This window comes from Lagopus muta, chromosome 5, assembly GCF_023343835.1.
Source record: "Lagopus muta isolate bLagMut1 chromosome 5, bLagMut1 primary, whole genome shotgun sequence".
Lineage (NCBI taxonomy): Eukaryota > Metazoa > Chordata > Aves > Galliformes > Phasianidae > Lagopus > Lagopus muta.
Genome location: NC_064437.1, coordinates 15,587,777 through 15,610,970, shown reverse-complemented (window position 1 = coordinate 15,610,970; position 23,194 = coordinate 15,587,777). Strand labels below are relative to the sequence as shown.

Below are 23,194 nucleotides of genomic sequence, written 5' to 3'. Positions count from 1 at the left end.
TCTTGACAGTAGTTGACACTAGCAGTTATGTGGAACAAATTCTTCAGAAATACTTAAGGGTTGTCGACATTAAGTTGTGCAGGGGAGATGTAGGTGGATTACAGGAAGCAGCTGTGAGAGTTACCAAAGCTTGCGTTTGGCCCCTTAGTGTGGAGTATTCGTGGAAGTACAGCTAGCTGGGGATACTTTGGACTACTTGTGAACAGATATTTTGCAAGTCTTTGAGCTCAGATCTGTTCTATGATTGGTATATTGGTCATCTATTTTGTGGTGCTTTCAGCTGCTTTCAACCTATCTATTGAAAGACTGTCTTTCTCCACAAGCCCACTGTCACTAGTACAGTCAAGAGATGTTTGAAGTGATACACATCCCCCTGAAACTGCCCTGGATTTTCTCAAGTGAGTTCTCTTCTTTGGAACTCAGGCTTTCTCCCAGGTACAGAACCTGCCCTACTGTCTGCCTGATGTGGCTTTGCAAGCATCTGAATGTTGAGATAAGGCCATCCTTTCCTCCAAGAGCTTGGTAAAGGTAGGTTGTAAGGAGATTGGGTTGTTTTTTCTTCTGTTTTATCAAGATCTCAATCTTTTGTGTATATGAGAAAGAAAAAGAAGACTGTATTTGGCTTTTTTATAATGTGTGAATGGGAACAAAGAGTGAATTTTGATAGCAGTTCACACACATCTGCTGTAAATAATTGATACTTCTTGAATCAATGCATGACATGAAAGTCTTCCAGCAGCAAATCACGTGTCAAATTTAAGTATAAACCCTTCAGGAATTATATGTGTGCACTTGTCTTACATCTCGGACTCCAATGAAGGACAGTTAAGATGGATAGATCACATTCCCTGGCACATTTGTTGTTCTTTCAAGCATGACAAGCTAACACATGGGAGAAAACAAACATATATCCAGCATAAGGCATTAGTCAGTAGCAATCTAAGGTGAAGAAATTTGAATGTAATATAGTACAGATCACATGGAGAGGAAAAAAAATGAGGCCCAATACTTGCAGAAAAGACTTAAATACTTACATTCTTTTGTCTTTTTTAATATGTCCTCTGAAATAGCAAAAGCAGTACAGTATATGTGAAGGAAATGCTTTCACATTAATTCTGGAAAAGGAGCGTATTTTCTTTAGGTGCAGTTCTAACTCTAACCATAGAGTGGCAGTGCAGAATTCCTTCCCTGAAGTTCTGGAGTTCAAATAAATAAGTTGCAGCCTATGCAATTCATTACTCAGATTGGCAAACCCAGAAATTTTGCCATAGGTTGATGTTGAGGCTCCTGCAAGCAGTGTGATTAACTAGGTGACTTTCCGCTGTGGGGGAATGGTTTTAGAAGCAGAGTATATACTTGTCTAATTTTTCCACTTAAAAATGTTGTTGCCTATTTTGGACTCCAAATATCTTACATGAATAACTTCATGATTTCCTCATCCTTAAGGCACTTTGCAAGCAGAATGCTGACAAAATAAATAATAGCGTTATTTAATAAAATGATGACCTGCAACTTCTTAAAATTCACGTGGAATATTTTCTCATTTCTTTAGGATTTATACTTAGAATCTAAACATCTACTTAATTTGTTTAAGCTGTAGTTCTGTCCTGAAACAGGTCTTATCTCAGGCATTTTTGCTGTACTGGATGAAATTTAACTTACCGAAAATGTCCGATAACTTCTTACATTGTTGTGCGTTCCTTTCTTTCACTTGCATTTGCTTATTTAAGTTGTTAACTCTCTAGAAAACAGGTTTGTCTTATTTGTTTTTCAATAAAACCTTTGACATCCTGTGTATATAACAAAGTAAAATATAATAAAGTAATTATGCCATTGTATACATGAGAAGATTTTAGCCTGTGATATTTACATCTTGGCTGTGAAGAATTCCATCCGTAATGTGGTGTTGAACCACAAGCATGTCTTATGCTTTTAAAGCTCAGAACTGAATATAGCAATCTGGGAGCTCTGCAGACCACAGCTACAATTTTAGTCATGTGTAATTCTATAGCTTAGATATTTGCAGAGAGTGAATGTGCAGGCTTGAATCTGAAAGTTTGTGCGTATCTTATTTAGTATTTTTGATTTCTGTGAAATTCTAGGTGTTGTGTGATCTAGTCTAAAGAGAATTGTCTGAACTTGAAGAGGTTAAAATCACCTGTTGACTTCAGCCTATTTGATTGCTTTTTGGATGAGGCTCTGAACAGACAACATGCCGTATGGGATCCAGCCAAAAAGAAGTAATTGAGCAGTACAGGTATGCTACTCTAACATTTTTCTTGTTTTTTTAATACAGTTTCTCTTTCTTCCCTCTTCTGGTCTGTTGTGTTTGCATTTGTTATGCTGGTGGTCTGTAAACATGAGAAAAATGTTGGAAGGAGAATAAGGGGTGTATTAGAGTCAAAGAGGGGTGCTGGGTATGGGGGAGTCAGTGTGAGGTGAGCAGGTAAGAATAGGAGGCACAAAAAGGCTGGTTGGTCACACTGGAGGGTTTCTGTGTGTTTTTTTTTCTTAATCTGAAACCTTCAGAAATGTTATTTAAATTAGATTTGTAACTTCAATGTTGACCTCAAAACCCATGGTACTACCAGGTTTGGGTAGTATGAGACATGGGTTTTTTTTTTGTTCTTGGAATTTTTCCAGATTTTCTGCAGCACTTGAAACTTATTCCCTGCCTTAATCCTAAGTAACTTTCAAGTATAGACAGGCCTAACAGTATAACACTAACATTTACTTAACTTTGGCAGAAGTTATAGGTGTTCAAGGAATGCAGGATTGTTTTGTAAGGAACATAGAATTTTAACCTCATTAGTTGATATTAGTGAGTTATTTCCTAAGAAGCTTTAGATGCCTTAATTTTGTTAATTGGACCTTCATGTGAAACATTGTATGGGTAAAGCCATAAAATTACTCATAAGGAAGAATTAGTTATTACTAATGTCTGGGAATCATTTCTGTGATCTTGAAATAATTGATAGGAAAGTATTTTCATACTAAGTTGCTTGTTTATTGAAATACCTGCTTTCAGAATTACAGTCTCCAAATCAATTTGAGAGTGGTTATTTCATAGAGCTGTTAAGCTGTTATAACCTCTTTTGGTGGGTGAAGTTCTCTAAATAGTGCTATAAATAGGCAAGATGCTCACATCCTGAAGTATCTGCTTCAAGTACACTTCTGCTTGTGGCAGTGGATTCATAATAAGAATATATTCATTAGCAGGAGGCACATTCAATATTGATCATCATATTCAATGATGTAGTCCCTAGCTCAGAGTTTACTCTTAAAGCTCCAGTCCAGCATCATTACAGAAGTCAGAGATTATTCTGAGTTCCTTGAATTGTGGGAATTACCCAGACAGTGAAGGTTTTCAGTATGGCAAGGTTTTAAGAACAAGCTAACTCCAGTTTTCTTGTTTAAACTCCATGAATTAAAAAAAAAAAAAGAAAGTTAGCTTGTATGAAATTTGATTTCATAAGAAGTTGAACAGTGTGGCTTCAGTTAAATAAGCACTGATTGGTAAGTGTACGCTCTTCAGCAGTGCCTGCCTAAAACTGTGCTGAAAATCATTTGCTGAATCAGTGCTAAATGTGATAAGCATCTTGCACAGCTGAGCTCCTTGCTAGGTAGTCAGAGTGTTGTACACTCAGGAATCTGGCTGGCGGCAAGGCTTCTGTAAATGCTAAGTAATGTGGATGTCTCTTAGCAGTGAGATCTTTAGGCTTGAGTGACAAAGGCCAGCATGTACCTATGCGGTGTAGGAGTCTAAAGATCTGAACAAAATAATGTGGAGTTGAATCCACATCAATAAGGCCTGTCCTTAGAGAGGATTAGTTACTTAATACAGCATGTCATTTTAGGGTACTGATGCTGCTTCTGGTTTGTGTGATGTGAACTCATCTGACTCTTCAGAGTGGGTTAGATTTCATGACAGTAATGTGAGGTTTTAATTGATGGTGGCTTTATTTTTTTTTTGTGAGTAGCACATGAGTAATTGCTACTCATAGAAGTATATATTCCTAATGAATTTTGAGTCTACATAGATAAAAGCATTTACTAGCAATGACTCAGAATTGATGCTGTCTCAAAAATACAGACATTGAAACTGCAATTGTTAACTTGGGGCAGAGTCCTTAAGATAAGGATTGGCATTTACTTAGGCTGAATTCTGCAGCACTCTGTAAGCTTGCAGAAGTGATTTGCCACAGCTTTCATGTACCTTGCTGAGGATAATCCATTGCATTGTTGGATTTGGCCAGTGGCTGCTAAGTGAAATAATCCTGCCCTGGAAAAGAAGTGAACCACTAGAGCAGCAAATACTTAAAGCATGGATTACATATACAGTTCTGCACAGCTTAACACTACAGTTAAGATGAGAGGAATTAACTTGATTTTAATAGGAAATTAGGTGTCTTCTTGTTGTTCTTTCATGAAGTATTATAAAAAAATATATTGCCAGAGCCAATCAATCATAATGTTCATCTGCCAGCCAAACCTTACACCTGACTATACTTGTATGCAGTAACTTTTCGTATCTTAAGCCACTGAACTTCATGCACATCAACTAATTACAGAAGAGTTTATAACTATAAAACAATGTTGAGCATGGCTTGGAAAGTCTCATCAGACATCAGAGAAGTGGTGTAAAGCCTCAACTTCTTAGATGCTTAGTACCTAACGAAGGTGGCTCTGAGGGCAGGAATCAGTTCTTTCCTAATACCAGTGCAAATGGTGATAACAATTTTTAGCTGCACACAGCAAATTTGGCTTTACCAAGATTTGTACACACTTTGTACACATTAACAGCTTTGGCCACTCATCTGAGTAAATGTTATCAAATTTAATCTGTGCAGGATTGATACCTAAATGAGTATTTAAAATAATAAGTCATTGCTCTGCTTAAGTCTCAATCCCACTTTTGATCAGCACACTGGGATTTTGGGCAGCGGAAGTAAAGTAGACATAATATGCACTGAAATACATGTGTTGCTTTTCGTGCTGCAAAATATTAATTTCTTCTTTAGTTAAGGGACTTCCCCCACCTCCGCATCTCTTGTGCAGATTTTGTATCTGACATATAGACTTGGAGTAATAGGGGATTATATCATGCTCCAACACGCGCAACTTTTCAAACACTTAAATCAAAAGTTGTGCAAGTGGATTTAGGCTGCCAGAAAGCAGCCTGAACTTGTATTTTGCTTGTTTCTTCAGGTTTTAGAAGGCTGCCTACTGAAATTCTACAGGCAAACCAAATGCTTATTATAGCAACTTTTGGTTTACTTGTTTAAGGCCTCAGCTAATGCCAACATTTTGAGGTTTTGTCTCCATGAGGTGCTCAGCAGTGCTGCCCAGTGTGGGTGCCCAGGATTAAACTGCTCACAGGCCCCTGGTGTGCATTGTGGGGGCTCTGCAAGGTTCTTCCAAAGGGGAAAACAGCACTAAGTATAGGTGGTAGCAAGTTACTCTGGTCTGCTGGCATTTCAAGAGTGGGTAAGTTGTTTAAACTCTTGCAGCCTCTTAATGAGGCTACAAAGTATGGTAGCAATCATCTGACAGCACACTAGTGAACTAGTGAAATTTTGGTGAAGCGTTCTGAAACTCCTCTTTTATTCGCTGTGTTTCTGCCCGTTCTCGCCGTGAGCTCCGTACGGGAGCTGCTCATTCGGGTAAGCGGGTGGGGGCTCGGAACCGTCACGGAGCTTTCTGGTGTTGCCCTGCCCGCGCTGGCTGCGGCTCCCAGCGGAACCGGCACCGAGCAGCAGCGGTACCCCAGCCCAGTCAGTTCTAAGGAGCCGTCGGGCTTCAGAAGCCGGTTCTCCGCACCTCTTGCCGAAGGAGAGCGTTATGGTAGAGCTTGGCGATCGCAGTGAAGTGCAAAGCCCTCACCCGTGCTCTCTTCGCTCCAAAACTCAATGTACTGCTGAAACGGGAAATTTGACAAGCCGAAGAGCGGATTCAGCACAGAACCACCTCTGTTATATTCTGACATAAAGGCTCCTCTTGCGCACGCAGACCTCCGCCTGCACGTCACGCGGCTCCTTCCCCTGCCCCGGGTAGAGCCGCGGAGCGCAGGTGCAGCCGAACGGCGCTCAGGTGCGGCGCGGGACCGGCCGGCTCCGCGCGGCGAATGGGCCCCGGGGGCGGGGACGCCGTCGGTGCCGTCACGGCGCAATCCCCGCCCCGCGTCCAATGAGGGCGCAGCCCCGCTCGGCTCGGCCCGCCCCGCCGTGTGCGCGGCGCTGCCGCCATGGGGTTACTCGCGGTCTGGGGGCCGGCCGGGCGGCTGCGCGCCTCCTCCTTCTCCTCCTCCTCGCCGCCTCCTCCCGCGAGCCGCGGGCCGGGCAGTAGCGGCCGGCGCTGGGTCGGCCTCGGCGAGGGTCCCGTTCGGTTCGGTTCCGTTCCCGGCCGGCGCTGCGCTGCCCATGGCGTAGCCCCGCAATCGCGCGCCTGCCCCGCGGGACGCGGCGTGGACGGAGCTCCTGCCAGGTACGTGCGGGCGGCCCGGACCGGGAGTGGGCGGCGGTCCGCGTCTCGCTCACGGGGCCGGGAACGGGACCGTGGTTGGGGCGGCCGATCCGTGGGACTGCGGGGGGCGAGACGTGAGGGTGAGGCCGGGAGGCAGCGACCGGCAGCCGTCGGGTCCCGGCAGCGGTGGGAGGAGGTGAGCAGCCGCGGTCGGGTCTGGCGGTGCGCGTTACAGGTGTCACTTGAGCGGTGTGTGGGGCCGGTAGGGCGGCTCTCTGTGGGGTCGGTGCTGCCCCACTGATGGGCCACTGCCGCAGGAACGAGCTATGGAGCTGGCGCGGGCGTGGTGGTGACACGAGAGGCGTGAAGGCGGTGTGCGGGTTGGCGTGGTGCGGCTTCGCCGTGCTTTCGCTGGGAAGCTGCTGGCCTGTAGGACGTGCGTCCTGCTGCCACCTCTGAGCACCTCTGTGTGCCACGCTCCCACCAGGTGTGCCCAGGCCACTTCTTCAGCTCCCCCAGTTTCATGAGCTCTTGCTAGTCCCAAATAACTGCTACTGGCATCATTGAAGATGACGCATTTTGTCCTTTTACCAATTTCACCAATTCCAGGTGTAGCTGCCTTCAGGGCTGTGCCTTCCTTAAGGTGCGGGGGGTGCAACCAGATGCCAATGGGTTTCCCTCAGTTGTGTTACACTGTAGCTATTGTGACTTAGTTGCTGTCACAGTATTTTCTGCACATCTGACCATGTCCATGTCCCCATAGATGCCCCCCTCCCCGTCCCATAGCACGGATCAGTTTTAGTGGAAACTTAAAATTAGGTTCATAAGGTTTTGCAGTCAGTGTGAGAAGGAAGGCTCGAATGAAGGAGCACTGTGATGTCGTTCTCCCACAGGCTGTTACCTGGTCTCCCTGCCTTTACACCAGGCCAAGCACTTCAGGGCTGTTGGGATGAGGTGTGTAGGCCAGTGCTGGCCTTGCACGGAGGCTCCTGCAGCAGCGCAGCCCCTGTCCCAGAGCAGCGCGGGGACCGGCTGGGCACAGTGCTGTGACCCTGCGCTGCTGCTGGAGCCTTGCACAGGATAGACCTTGAGGCTGCTGTAAATACAACAAATTCCAAAGCGTAGATCTATTTGTTTACTGCTTCTTGCCAGGAATACTTTATTTCCCGTGCAGTCCACACTTTTTCCGTGGATCTCATGGGACAACATGAATTGGTAGCTGGGTTTTAGTTAGTGCAGGTGTCCTGCCAAAGCATTTCTAACAACAGTGTTAGTGACAGATGCACGTTTGTGCGAAGAGCCCTGGTCATCCTATGGAAGCTGCTGGGGCTGCCGGCTGAGGAAGAGTGCGTCCTGCTAGGATTTGGCGCTGCAGTTGTGTGGGCAGCCATGGCTGCAGAGTCAGGGAGGACCAGCTGCTTTGGGGCAGGCTGCTGGCTTCCTTCAGTGAAGAGCCCTTTACTCGGCAGCTTGCTTCCCCCATTTGTTTGCTGAGTCCAACCTTGTTGAGCTTAAAGTGGCACTTCAAAATTTTTCCTCTTCTGCCTTCCTTTCTCCCTCTGGGGAGATCTTGTTTGGTTCTTGTGCACATTTCAGCTTTGGGTGTGTGTGCAGAGCTTTGTCTAGGCCATGTGTGAGTGATGCCTCCCAAAAGATGGGATTTCTTTCATGAAGTAAGTTCTGATTTTTATTTCTCCAGCACGCAGAATATCTCGTGGTACTGTAGCATCTTGGTGGCTACCTCTAGGAACAGTGCTCTGAAGTTAATTGCTAACCAGCAGGGGGAACACACAACACTGTCTCTGAAGTCAGTTTTCATACCACAGCTGCAGTTTGTTAAAACCTTGGGCCTATGCCTTTGATAGTATTTCTTTAAAAGATGAATATTGAGTTACTTGGAAAAAAGTAAACGTTAGAATAAATGCATGATTTTTGTATGCATGCCTATTTGTTTGCTCTGATAGATGTCTCTCTCACTCTTCTGAGTGGAATTTTACTGTACTATTGAGAACTGAACTTGGTAAATTCTTTAAGTGGAACTTTTCTTTCAAGATGTTTGAAATGAGTTAAGTGAAAATGAGAAATGATATTGAGTAGTCCCCCAAAGCTTTGGACAGTGAGGTAGCTAGGATGTTTTGACAGTAGAACTGAAGTTGAGTGGCCAAAAAATTGTATTCTTACAGGAAACTATTCACAGTATTTATGGTTTCCATAAGAGAAAGTATTGTAGGTGATCTCCTAGGTTTTAGGAAGCCATGACTAGTTTGTTTTTGCAGAGGTCAACTGTTGCTCCCTGTATGAATCAGTAATGATTTTTCTTTTTCTTTGCTAAGGATGGGAACTTGGAGCAAGTTGCTGTTTCTTGGTGGAAGCCAAAGAGCAGCCCTTACCCTGCAGTAAATGTGAGCTGCCTCGCTGCTTGCACTATGGGGTTAAACTGTCTTTGACTGATGGTAGGGTAAGAACATGCCTGGAAGCATCTGCCATGGAGTTGCAGGTTTGCTCCGACACCACAGTGACTGGCAACAATTGCATATTCTCATAGCTTTAAGTCTTAAAGCAAATGGAGACAAAATACAGACTCATTAGAATGAATGGTCCCAAGTCACCTTTACAGAAAGACTTGAGTTCCTCTGGGGATGTGCTTACCTGGTTCTGGAATGACACTGACTGAACATGAGGCATCATTGTTTTCTTTCCCAGTGTTTTAGCCACCAGGTATATAGGTTTTCCAGTGGCCTTGTTTTCTTCTCTGAGAGCAGTATCCTGTACTGCCAGATACTGAAGTTCTGTGTTAAGCACCGTTGGTGATCTGCATCTTTCATTATTTTTGCTTTGATTATAATTAATAGCGAATCACAAAACTTTCTCCCCTGTGCAGTTCTATGAGATGCTGAAATATGTAAAGTCACTGTGAGATTTATGCTTTTGTGTTATTTAAAGATAGCACTAAAGCTTTGCCAAATTTAAATTACAGTGCTTTTGTCTGATAGCTACAATAATATTCTGTTAGCATTTAAGGTAGGTGTTACTGAGTCAGAGGTGATTGATATCAGCAAATACCCTGTGGGATACAAATTGCAAATATCTTTGCAGTCACGTTACTTGCAGTCTAATTCCACAGAATATTTGTGTATTATAAATAAGCGTTACTTGTAGAGCAGCAATATTTGTGGTGGTGAACAGCGGTATGTGAGTTTCTAGCCATTTCATGAATAGAAGCATGTTTTGCCATAAAAATGTACTAGCAGAGAAGTAATGCAATTGGAACTGCTCTGTCCATAACTGCAGATTCTCATTTTCATGAGCTGGCAGTCATCCAGTAGAGCAGCTTTTCTTGTGCTAGGACAGCAACAATTAACTCTATGATAGCCAAAATGAAACAGGTTTACACAGTTTGGGAAATCATTGAAAAAGGGACTTCAGAACTGCTGCTTAATCAGTATATATCCCATGTCTTTCTATTTTCTTCCTGTCAAAGTAGATTTTTGGAAACGCGTCCTTTGAGCTTAAATATCCAAGTGGTCGCTTTATCAAGTTCAGCAGAGGACGTTTGATATTTAGTTAGATTGTTGAATATGTACAGCTTGCAAGAAACTGTCTGGCAAAATATACTAGTTTATGATGCGTTTGTGGTGAAATAATGAATTTATTGCGGAAGAACATGAAAGCTGTTCATTCATATTCATTCTTTAATTAGTTCCTCAACTTGAGTTAAGTTGGTTGTTAACAAATTGAATTGTGCTATATTTAACACTACTTTTCAGTAGTTTCTCTAATTTTAATAGTGACCAATTCCAGATTTATTTATTACGCTGTTGCAAACTATTGCAAAATTGCGAGAGGTCAGCTGGAAAGGTTCACTATTTCAAATAAGCTTAGTTATAACCCTGCAAGAAACCTGTTTAGGTTCTGGGAGAATAGCTTATCTGTAGGTCACAGGTTTGAAACAAGTTAATTATATACCTGAATGTATGAGCCGCTCTGCATGGAAGGGACTGTAGTATAGAAGGTGATTGGAGGGGGGGGAATTCACTTATACTCTGATTTTCTTAATAAGCATAGGCATTTCTGTTGGGAATTGCTGAAGTTTCGTTGTTTGAGTCAGGATGGTAAAAGTAAATAATAACAAAAAAAATCTCAGACTATCAAGGGAACCAACTGCACAGTGTAGATCTGCTGGAAACGTGCTTCTTTGTCAAGAAGCAGGAGGTGCATTGAAGAACTGTCTGTCTTGTCTTAGATTCATGGAAGTAATTCATTAGGCCATACCTGCATGTGACACAGTGTGAATGAGTAGTCTCGTATCAGTGAGGCTGTACTTGTTTTCTTTTTCTTTCTGAGAGAGATTTGAGTGAAGCAAAATAGCGTTCTGATCGACAAAACAGCTGCTGCAGGATTTGAAAAGCATGACTTTTTCTCATATTAAGGCTACTGAATTAGTGGACCAAGTCACTCCTCTTGTATGTGCAGCTTGTGCTACGCAGTGGATGAGCTTCCCCTCCTCTCTTTAAAATGACCAGTTTTTCTGAGTTCTTTTGGGTCAGGGATTTGGTTCACTCTGGAGATGAGGTACCGTGATTTTCTTCTTGCACACACGGTGTGCAAATGATTTATTTATATGAATTTAGGAATGTGTTGTGGCCTTCCACATCTCAAACCTTCTGCTCAGAGGTTTTTGCAGTCCCTATGTGTAAATGTAATAAATAATGAAAGGCAGGAAATTCTGCATGGTAAAATTATGTAGGAGTATGTGTGCATTCTCAGTGGAATATGCCAGTGATACGGATCCTTGTTGAGACAAATCCTCCTCGCAGCACTCATAAATGATAGTTTTTATGGAAAAAGATTTTGCCTTAGCTTGAATGTGTTTCTCTGCCAAACAAATTAAATTACACATCTTTGGCAGACAATTAGTGAGAGGTTAGGTTACTCCTACATAAAGGGAAGCTCCTTTTGACTCATTCTTTTAACTGTGTAGAACTTTGTGGTCTTCCCTGTTTGTGTGGGAGAACTTTCCTATCTTTCAGACTTGCATCTGCAAATCTAATGGCTGGTGGTTAGCTTCTGACAAATGTGTGTAGCTTCTGTTGTTGTATAGCAGCCTGAAGAAATGCACTATTAATTTACCTGCTTTCTAATGTGCAGCTTGTTTTAGAGAGCAAATTTCAGAACACGCTTCTCTTGATTTATTGTTTTCCCTTCAAAAGGTGGTTTTGATGATGAATGTGGTTAGTTTCAACATACCCAGTAGTTAATATTTTAAGCTGCTCATTTACATCTTGTCACATCTTATGACCATGGTAGAGGGGAAGGCTGATTTGTGTCACCTCATCCCATTGCTCTGCATTGTTTTTCAGCATTTTTCAGTTTGCTGGTTACCATTCTTTCCCCTAAGAACAACCTGCATTCTTATATAGAAAACTCATGCTTAGTGCCATAGTCACATTGTTTGCTGTCATCCCTTGTGATCTTCTCACAATTAGCCCAGATAATTTCTTCTATATTAATGTATTTAATGTAATTTAATGTAGGCCACCATTTGAAAACCACTTCTCTAAATGTACAGAGGTAATTTCAAGATTTGAAATCATTCAGAGATTGATTTAGCTTTGTTGCTGGTAGGGAGGCTGCATCTAGCACTAGTTCTAGATACAGTTCTAAAGTTTTGCAGATTAGGCTTGAAAAAATAACGGCATCAGGCATTTTCTTGAGAAACTCAGTGGCTGAAATCTCTTACCCTGAGCAGAAGCCCTGCTATGTTGAAAACTTTCAGTGTTTCCTTGCAGTGTTTTCTTTCCTTTCTGTGGCATAGCTGCAGGGAGATGATTCCCTGGTGGCATGTTGGCCTGGATAGGTGCATTAGAGCTGTTAACTTTTTAGTTTAGGTGTGCAATTAGAAACTGAGCCAAATAAAACTTAAGATTAATGAAATTTGTGTGAGGTTGTTGGCTGCTGCTGCATTGGTGAAGAGTAAGATAGTCCAGTGCCAGGAAACCCATTCTGTTTCAAATTAGAAATCATTAAAAAAAAAAAGTAGGCCAAAAAAATTTAACCATGAGAAGGGAAAATTGCAGAGAATTGCTGCAAGCTGTTCATGATCTTCTTCATCCTGAAGACTCCTGTGCAGCAGCAGCAGCAATGTTTTTGCTTCAGAGTAAAATTTCCAGAAGCAACAAACTCCATTAGAAAAACAGAAGTCCGGTTGCTGTTAGCAGCAGTGAGGTATTGCTGGTTTTGTTCCTAGGAACCTGTGCTGTATTTCAGGTGCACACTTTCAGATTTCTTGGGCTGCCTTGGCAACTTGAATCCCATCTTACGTATATACAGTTTTGAGAAGCTTTTTTGCTGCTTCTGCTGCCTGAATGCTCATCAGGAAGACGTAATATAATTTTACCTCTGCTGCTCCCTGGTAAGGACAGTGAGATCTTTTCCAGAAGACAGAAGCAGAACAACCTGAAATGGTGTTATCTTTCCAGGTAGATAATGGAGGGGTGCTGTGGCCATGCAGAGGTGCTGTTATGACTCATTTGCTTGTGAAAGATGAGGCTTTCTGTGAGTTGCATGGAAAATATGTGGCTGAAGCTGGTACTAGATTCCAGGTTGCTTGAGCCACTGTAGCCTAACAGCTGCTCAGCCTACTGGTCTCTTGTTTTCTGTGCTCCTTTTAGAGACCCTCTGATGTAGGCTGTCCCTGAAGAGTGTGTGAAAGTAGAGAAGTTCTGATTCACCGCTCGAGTTACGCATAGGATGTTTGCCTTGCTGTTAAGCTCTGTCTCCTGTGCCATGTGTATTCCCTTCCTAGACTTTCAGTAATCTCTAGGAATTTCTGCTTTTGTTAAAAGGGAATCTGCACTGTAGTCTCTCCTTGAGGAAGAATCTTGTGTACTCCTTCCACTAAAAAAGACGCCTGAGTGCACTTCCTTCCCTTCCACCTATTGAAACCCTCCTACATCCTGATCCTGCAAGAGGCTATTCTCTTGTTTACACTTTAAGTACAGCCTTGCCCCTGAGCTCATAAAGACTCAGTTGCATACCTCACTGGGTCTGGGGGAAGGGAAGTCCTGGGAACATACAAACGATTGATTTTTATCCTGTTTCTATAAACTGTCTCTTGCTTTTGTGCTATGCTATGCAGTGATTATGTAGCTCAAGCTTCCGTGATGTTTGGTTTCATGACTTTTCTGATCTAAACTCACAGCAATTAAAATCAGCTGGTTCAGAACGTGTTGGGTAGCTGAAGGGAAAATTAGTTATGAAATTATACTGAGAATAACCACAATTATCTGAACTGGAGCCTCCTGGCAGCAGTGGGCAATATGTGTACCAGGTAGCAAAGTCAACTTAAGTAACGAGTTGCTAAAAGGTGAAATAAATTTCACATGTTGTATGGACTGATTTGTGTATATTTTGTGACAAGATACATTGTAATATGTTAATATGAAGATAAATAAATGAAATGTTAGAACAGAAGTCACTCAGAGTAGAGGGGCACAATTGCTAAATGGCATAAAATATCTTCCCTTGGCACTTGTCCAGTTCCCATAGCCTTTAACAGTGACTTGTTGAAATGTCCCATTACAAGCACAGCAGCATGTGAACTGCAGGACATCAGTTACTTTTTCCCTGGGCTTCTGATATGTCAGGATTTTTGGTTTTATTACTATTCATATATTCCCTGAAACTGAAACCACTTTGATCTTTCTAAATCAGAATCTATCCCCTTAATAGTTTATGAGTGAGTTACTGTTTTCAGTTCTCAATGGTGGAACTTTGTATGCTTTGGACAGAGGCATTAAAAATACATAGAAACTTTCAATCCCATGTTAATACTTGCTAACCCTATTAGTCAGCTTTCCAACCTGTGCATGTACAAATTGCACAGAATTGACAGAGGATAAATGTCATCTAATAAAAAAGGAATCTGCTAAAATGCATATTTAATAGGAATGGAGTTATAAATAAACTCTTCCAAAACTGCTCAGTGGCTAAGTTTGTAGAGCTGCTCGTGTAGTTACCTATCTGTGAAATTTTTGTTGAGGCATACTTGATTACAAATGATTGCCTTTTGTTACTTATGCATGGAATGTACATATTTCTTGCACTCATGTGGTGAGCCAGCATGGGCAAGTGGGAGAAAAACTGGTTAAATAAAAGAAATGGTTGCCATGCGTAAAACAAACAAACAAAAAGTGAAAAAACTTTGGCTGTGAAGGCCTTCTTGGATAGCCTAGAGACTTGGGTTTGTGTTGCTATAGCAAAACAACACAAAGGGACAGATCCTGCTGGCTTCACTCAAGCATCCCCATTCACTTCATTGGGACTTCTGACGTGGTTTAGAGAAAGATTTCTGGTTTGCTTTGCCGCAGAAGCATTTGTAGAGAGCTGTGTCACCTCTGGCATTGTGCACATAAAGAAGACAGAAATAGAAGAGTCCATGTGGATAAGGAGGAGAGGAAGTGGAAGTTATTCTTCAAGCAGTAAGGGGAAAGATTAGACAAGGAGGATGATAGAGTTAAGGCAAGGGAAGAACTATGGGGATGGTAGGCAGTGATTGGAGAAATGGTGGCTATTAGGGAAAAGGCTTAAATGAACAGAAATGAAAGGGGAAAAGCAAAGCAATAAAAACCCCATTTAGCAATGGCTATGGGGAACTCCTGCTTCACAAAGCCTTAGATTCTGTTATTTCCTGCCAGTGCTGGCTGGGAAATCCTTAGTAGAATGATGTTTTTAAGAGGATACGGTATGTTTTCAACTTCTGAATTCTTTGGTTATGCAGTAGCATTAAAGGTAAAGTCTCTAGTTCCAAGGATAGCTTTAAAAAGTCCACAGAAGATTGGAATTCTGAGCAAAGCTGTATACATCAAAATTCTGGTGGACAAACTAGAATGCTTCATGTTTCCTCCTCTTCTTGTCCCTCCCTTCATGTGCTTCATCATATGTTTCACACCCTCAATTTCCCCAGTCATCCTTAAAACCAAACAAAATCTTCTCTTAAGGTTTTTCCTGATGTTCTCAATAGCACTCATTCCTGATTGCCACTGCAAAATACTTTGCAGTGAAGCAGCTCTTTCGTAGTGTTCAGGCCCTCATTTATATTAGGACTAGTGGCCTCTACCCCTGCAAAAAATGTTCCTACCAGGCTATGCTTCTTTGACCGTGAGCCTTCGGTGACTCCAGATTCAGATGCCCTCTTTTGCCCACCTTTCTTACGGCCTGTAGTAGAACATAGGGATGAAAATAGTTTGTTTAGTAATCCAGAAGCCCTCATGTCATCTTCTTCCACTTCCTCATCAGGACTTTTTAATTATACTTTTAATATTCCCTTTCAGTGACCTCAGTTGCAAAAATAGCTACCCAGATATACCCCAAAGGAAAAGATGGTTCTCTTGGAAATTTCTTTTGAATCTCAAATTAACTAAGAGTTCTGTTTATTTCTTGGGTAAATAGTTTAGGCTCCCAATCCTTTTGCACATCTTTCTTCTCTTGTTTCAAAGAAAATTTCCCACCGTTCACTGGACTTCATCAACTTTTCCTCATTTTCAGGTTTCATGTATTCTTTAACTCCAGAAGGTTTCACACTGATGCAAAATGCGACGTGTTTTGCAGTAGAGCACACTTTTTCTTTTTTCGTTTCTCTTTGGTACTGTCAGATGATACAGGTAAAACTTCATAGCTGACTTGTGAAAGACGGATATTGATCAAAACACCAGCATTCTATTGAGTATATGTTGCCAAATGGAGTCACAGAGTGGATTGCGATGGTAGGAACCTAAGGGCCATCTGGTTGCGTCACCCTGCCATGAGTGGAGACATCTTCCCAGGCTAACCAGGGCCCCATCCAACCTGACATTGAATGCTTCCAGTAATGGGGCCCTCACAGCTTCGCTGGGCAACCTGTGCCAGTGCCTCAACAAATTCATGGGAATTTCTTCAGAATATCTAATTTAAATCCACCCTCTTCTAGTTTAAAGGCATTATGCCTTGTCCTGTCACTATATGCCTTTGTAAGAAAGCCTTCTCCAGCTTTCCTGTAGGTCCCTTTTAGGTACTGAATGATGGCTTGCTGTAGGTTCTTTGTGGAGCCTTCTCCAGGCTCTCCCGGTTTGGCTTCACAAGGCAGGTGCTCCAGTCCTCTGAACATCTTTGTGACCCTTCTGTGGACCTGCTCCAGCAGCTTCATGACCTTCTTGTTCTGGGGATCCCAGAGCTGAACACAGTCCTCCAGGTGTGTTGGAGTAGAGGACAAGGATCTCTTCTCTTGGCCTGCTGCTCACGCTGCTTTTGATGTGGCACAGAATATGGTTGGCTTTGAGGGCTGTGAGCACACATTCTTTCCAGTAAGAAATGAAATAAAATGTGCAAGCCAAACCAGTGCCCCCTTTTCTTCTGATGCCTTTTTTTTTTTTTTTTTTTTTTTTTTTTGCCTTTTGGGTACCCTCTCTGAAACTGCTGAGCTCGCTGTTAAGGACCTGTGACTTAAAGTTGACAGATGGTCAAGTTTTCCAAAATACTGACAAGTTGCATGTTTGGTAGGTTTATTCTTAAGTTAATTATTAGTCAGATACTTGTCTGTGCTTGACTTAACTTGCTTTATTCCAGACATCTGTGTAGCTGGGAGTTCCTAAATTCATGAAAATTGCTGTCAGTTTGTCGCCCTTTCACATCGTCTCTCCAGGGGTGAAAATTTACCTCCTCTTTAATTCTGTGAATGCTTATTTTCAAGAAAATGAACTCATTCTTCAGGAAGATCTTTCTGATTTTCATTTAATTTTTATTATTTCAGCCTTTGACCTGGCAGAATTGAAGAGAAGGTTAGGGCTTTTAGTTTGTATGCTGTCAGCTCTGAGTTACAAATGTTTTGGTTGGTGGGTGGCAGGGATAAAATATCATTCTTTTCTTTTTCTCTTGAAAATGGATGTATATATGTATCCTCTTCCCATTTTAAATAATCTGCCCCAAATCAATGCTGAATCTGAACTTGTCATTTTAACGTATGTAGGTAGATGGTCACTGTAGAATGGGATGCTCAGCTGTTAGCAGCAGAGCTTGATCTCTACTTCTTTCTCTATACTCCTCATTTCTGCATAACTGTGTGAGTTATAAAAGTGTCACGGAAGAATGAGAGGTTTGTTCTGATGGCAGTTATCTGAGTAATATTGTATGCATTCCTACTTGGTGTGTTATTGAGTGAATGTGCTCAAGTTGTCTTTTTGTTTTCCCTTTTGTTCAGCGTTGAACTACTGATGTGTAACCACTTCATCAAGTTTCTGAATGATCATTCATTGCCTATTTGCTCTTTCAGTATGTTGTGGTGATCTTTTATAGAGTCACAGACTTTCCTGAGTTGGAGGAGACCTGCAAGTATCAGAGTTTACAAAAGGCAACGTGGCTAGAAGGCTTTCGATATGCTGTATTTATCGTTTGTTTTTATGGCAACATTTAAAAGTTCAATTAACAACCAAATACTCTGAGTATGTTAAGGTTTCTCTTCTTCTAGAGAAGTAGCAACGAATGATTCCAGCTCATATTTAACTTCCCAAATGATGTTCAGTATCTGCCACAAATTCCTTTTGGCTTGCAATTTTGGCATTAAATTTGTTTGAGTTGGATCTTCATTTTCAAAGCTTCTGTGTTTAAAGGATTGTCCAACACTCCTGTCGACAATTCATTTCCCTTTAATGAAGGTTGGCCTTAATTTACCGCAAAGTTCAGTTTCCCTTTTGGTTTGATGAGTTTAGCTGTGTAACCTTACATTCTTGGTGTATGTGTTTGTGTGTAACAAGAGGTATCTGGGAACTCGCATATTGCTTCCAGTAGGCTCAGGATGAATTAGTTTTACAAGCCCAGAAATTGTCCAGGGAAGCTGTGATTTTCTGAGGTTTTCCTGTTTTGAGCTGTTTTCGGTCTCTAGCATTGCTTGTGTCTGTTCATCCTTCTCCAGATTTTTTTTTCCTTGAAGATACAGAGATCTTTTCATTGCGCAAAGGAATGAATGTCCCTCTTTAGAGTCTGCCGTAAACTTGTTTTCCCTAGAATGAGCTCAATTGTTAGAATTACAGGAGTTACCATTTCTTTAGGGGGCTTCCTTCCTTCGTTGCTATTATGCATTGGAAAGTATCAGTTCTAGAATTTCAACCAGAAATTCTGTGTGCTAAAAACTGTTAGGAAATGCAAGTCAGACTGCTTCTATGAGGGAACGCAGAGCTTGAGAGCGGGCCACGTGGAGCCCGTGTTGTAATGGATACCTGGCTCCTTCCTTGTCCTGTGTTTCCATCCTGCAAGAAGCATGTTACCCAGGGCACCTGTTAAGGATGCAAAGCATATGAGATTTTATTTGATTGGATGTGATATCAATGTTCTCATTGCCTACCTACTTGGCCCCTGGTCTCATTCTACACGTTTAGATTGCTGGAGATAGATCTAAACATATATATGTGTGTATATATATATATATATATATATATATATATATGTGTGTGTGTGTGTGTGTGTGTATATATATATATGTGTGTATATATATATATATGTGGAATATGATGTTGCATGTATTACACTTATTTCCCCATAAAAATATGTGGTGTGCATTTGATCAGAAGTTTTTACAGTTTTCCAGTGTTTGCAAGTATCCACTGTGTTGTCACTTACTTGTTCAGAACATCCAAGATTTTTGTTTGTTTTTAATGGCCTGGTACATCAAGTAATGAAATCTCTTTAAATATTAGGAAATATTGTAGTCAAATGGTCTTGAGAAGATTTCAGAATATATTATGCTGAGAAATGAATCACATTTATCATGTTACCCATAAACCAGCTAATACACATGTGAAACATGTGTTTCTTTTTGGTATAATAAAGGTAGCAACAGATAAATAAATGAATATTTAAGTGTCCTAGGGAATTTGAATAGTTAACTTGTCTGAGACTGAATGCTGTTTCCAGGCTTCAGCAGTACAATTATTAATTGACAAAAGGAACTCTGGGTTTTCACTTCCAAGAAGATCATCACTTGCACAATGTGTGATACTGAAGAGCAGTGACTGCCAAGAAGTGCTCAAGTGCAGAGGGGAAGGAGTGCTAGGCTACCACTGCCCAGACTGTCTGGCAATATGAACTGCACTTCTCCAATACTCTCTTGAGGAAGGGAGTTCTATTTCTCTTGTTACAAGAGAGATAATTTTCAATAGCTAGTAACATTTCTGTAAGTTGTATTTATATTGTGTTGTTCTTTTTTTTGCTTCTCACTGTAGGCAATTAGAAGTCTGGAAGATCTGATTTCGAAGCACACCACAATTTTCAAAGAAAGTAAATCTACATGAAGAGCTACAGAAAGAGCTGATTTAAGAAGATGGTGTTTGCAACAATGTCTTCAAGTTGTGTGACTCCAGTGTTTGCTTTGATGATTTTGTGTTTTGCAGATGCAGGTAGGTGGTGTTATGTAAATCATTCAGTGTAACTTATTGTATATATCTGGAATTAATGATCAAAATTAGGACTTCACACTGGAAATACATAGGTCAGCTAGTGTGACGGTGTGTGAAATGCTGTTTCTATAAGAGTGTTCATGCAGCTATCTTCCCAATTAAAACCATTCAAGAACTGCAGTAGTAACATACATACCAGCGTAGTGCTTCCTTCAAGGTCTCCAATCTATAATTACGCTATGATTGTTTAGTTTGTAGAAAGGAATTAGACAAAAATTCCAGACCAGTAAGCCTGAAGGATATTGTAATAGAGCACTGAAAGTATCTATCTTCTCCTATGGGACAAGCTTCACCTATGTCATTTCTGACAGTTGTCTGGTCTGTTTCAAAATGAACTGTCAATGGTGACAATGAAGTCTTTTTTATTAAAAGTTGGTGTTATTGGAGGTCTCATGGGCTAGGAAGGTGCATTGCCATTTATGGGGATTGTGCCTGCTGCGCATCTTGTCTTCAGCAGGGGTTTTTATAACTCTATGTTGCAATAACTTGTGACAAATAAATGAGAAAGATCCATAGACTTCAAGTACCAAGATTATATTCAAGTTTCTTCAAGTGCTGAAGTGATTCTTCTGAGTATGTTTGTTTGTCAGAGTTCTTCCTGTGGTTACAAGGGGAAGCCTCTTATGTGTCCAGTTTGATTACAGCATGGTTCGCTGGAGAAGCAGCCAAGTGGATATATAGTCAGTCAAAATGAGGTAGTGGGAAAAGTGGACAGTGGACAGAAGGCTTGCTTAAATCTGAGATGTCCTCATTGTGGAAAAGATGACCAGCTTTGGAAGAGATGTGGCTGAGCAATTAAATATGTTACAATTTGGCTTCCTTTCACCATCAGCATGGAAATTTATGTTGTTTCAAGCCCTCAAACCTTGTGGGACTTTCTCTGGGGCTGACCTCCTGAAGGCATCCATCCAGCATTAGTAACTTCGATTATTTAATAGTACATGATGTTAACATTTTGCAATAGCTTCATTACAGATGAACTTTTAGCAATGCAGGGTGTGTCAGAGTGTCTGTGGCCTGAGCTGAGGGTATGAATGCTGATCTTGGCTCAGGAGGGATTACTTTGTGTGACTCAGAGTCATTGTCAATTCATGAAAAATCTACTTTAAGGGAAAGTACCAGTGTAGAAAATAAAAACTACGTTCTAGTTCATAGCAACCACGGTTACATTTTATTGTTGAGATTGCTTGATGCCAGCTTTAATTAAAAACACTACTTTAAAGGTGCTATCAAATACAGTACTACTATACAGTACTATCCAGTGTACCTTAGCATCTCTCTCTTTTGCAATCTCTTCTGTTTCTTTTTGGTTTTACTTCCAAGTTCTGTGTTTTATTCCATTGACAGCTGTTTCAAAATCCAAATTGCCATGGATCTGAGTAAATGCTTGTTCATGAAATGTTCATAGAATGCTCCTGGTTGTAAAGGATCTCTCCAAGCACAGTCCAGCCCCCTGCCCTGAGCAGGGCTAGCTTCCAAGTTGGTTCACTTCTGGAGATCCTGCCCACTATCTGCATGGGAACAGGAGAAGACAAGGAAGGAGTAGTGGGGTCAGTTGGTTCGGGTGAAGATAGAAGGGAGTCCTACTGTCACGGCTTCTGGCTGTGCCTGCTCAGTGGGTTTTGGTTTTGTTCTTTTTCATTTTGCAGTAAATTCTTAATGAGGAAGATGAGTTCATTTAAAATGTACCATGATTACAGTAATATACAAGCAGTAAGGAACTGATAGATTGTGCTGAAGGAGGGGTAGAGATTGAGATGAAGCAAATACTGTTACAACTGAGGAAGGACACCTCTGTGAAGGTTATTTAAAGAGAGCTTTTGCAATGTTTTTCTGGTAGTAGTCATGAAGTCCTGTTAATGTAAACAAACTTTACAGTCACAGAAGTAAATGAGAGAGTTTGTGGTTGTAAGTGAAACAGGGATGGGAGCAAGCAGTGTGTTTTCAGTGTGGAAAAAGCAGTGGCAAATGACTGAGCTATTGTCAATGTGATGGCCAGGGTACCACAGTCTTGGCTGTTAAACACCAGAGCACAGAACTCTCCCTTATCAAGCCTGAATAATTAACAAACTAGTACTTCCCATACTACAAATAAAACTAAGAAATATAAATAAAACTGAGAAGTATAAATAAAATCCCTGCATGCCTGTGGTGAGGCCTGGGGGAGGCAGGGGGCAGCATGCCACCTCCCTGGGGTGTTGATTTTTATATATTGAGCCTTTTTCCAGCCTCCTCTTTGTTTCTTAAGTAGTGAGGCTGATACTGGAGAGCAAACCTTTATTTTGTTAGTCCCCCACTGATATTGAAGATCTTGTTTCTCGTTTTCTAATATTTTCAGCTTTGTTATCTTTTCAGATACAGTGAATCTTCTAGGCAGAATCTCCGTTGCTTTTCATTTTGCTTTTTCAAGTAGTTGTGTGTTAAATATATACATTAAAAAACAACAGCAACAACAAAAACTGAGTTAGATGTCATGATGCACAAAGACGCATATGCAAACCTGAGCTTAAAGGCTGCTATTCTTCATGCTAATCAACTAAGGAATACACTTCACTGATTTTTGCTTTGGAAATGGTTTTATATAAATATTCAAATAATGTTTTTCTCTATTTCCTCTTATTTCTGAGATGTATGTATCTAAATGCTTATATGGATCTGTTCTGCTTCCACCCTGTGCACTGATTTCTTGTCCTCTCATATTTCTGCTGCTTCAGTTGTACAGCAAAATACTGCGAGGAAAACCTGGATTTCTCTGCAATTTTTCTTCTGAATGGAAGAGAATTGCTGGCAAACTATCTGCTTGTCTGAAGGAGTCAGAGTTTTGAAGTGTGCTTAAACAAAGATCAGGCAACCTGCAGTAGGAACTTCACATAGGCTGTAAGAACTGCACATGCTGCAGCCATGCGTAACTTCATAAGCAAGTCTGGCTTTGTAGTCTCGAGGGTAAAAATATGTGGTCCTAATGTAGCTTAGATCAAAGACTGAAACATTTACTTAATAGCAAATTTGTGCTGTTGGGTGCATGATGTCTTGATAAAAAGCCTTAGAGAAATTGAAATGTGTACCTATCCTAGAGCCTGAGGGCCCGATGTTCAACGATGCAGGTTTCACTGAGAGAGTGGGAAGCATTTTTTAAAATTTGGATCTCTTTTCTTTTTTCCATCTTGTTGCCTAGCTGTTTACAATGAAACAGAAGAGTGATGCAGACTGTGGGTCTGCTCTGTCTGAGGTACATCTTTGGGTAGTAC

General features: G+C 41.3%; 1 protein-coding gene across 2 annotated transcripts in view; it reads left to right on the top strand.

Annotated features, from left to right (window-relative positions):
- Window positions 1-400: 400 nt before the first annotated feature.
- Window positions 401-23,194, top strand: part of TGFBR3 (transforming growth factor beta receptor 3) — a 117,496-nt gene continuing 94,702 nt past the window's right edge. The window contains exons 1-3 of one of the 2 annotated variants that reach the window (XM_048944777.1): window positions 401-528; window positions 2,103-2,257; window positions 19,713-19,886. In XM_048944777.1, the coding sequence (XP_048800734.1) occupies window positions 19,811-19,886 (76 nt within the window). In that variant the 5' untranslated portion in view covers window positions 401-528; window positions 2,103-2,257; window positions 19,713-19,810. Of the gene's footprint in view, window positions 529-2,102; window positions 2,258-6,265; window positions 6,484-19,712; window positions 19,887-23,194 lie in introns of those variants that run through there. The other variant, XM_048944776.1, reaches the window with a different exon arrangement.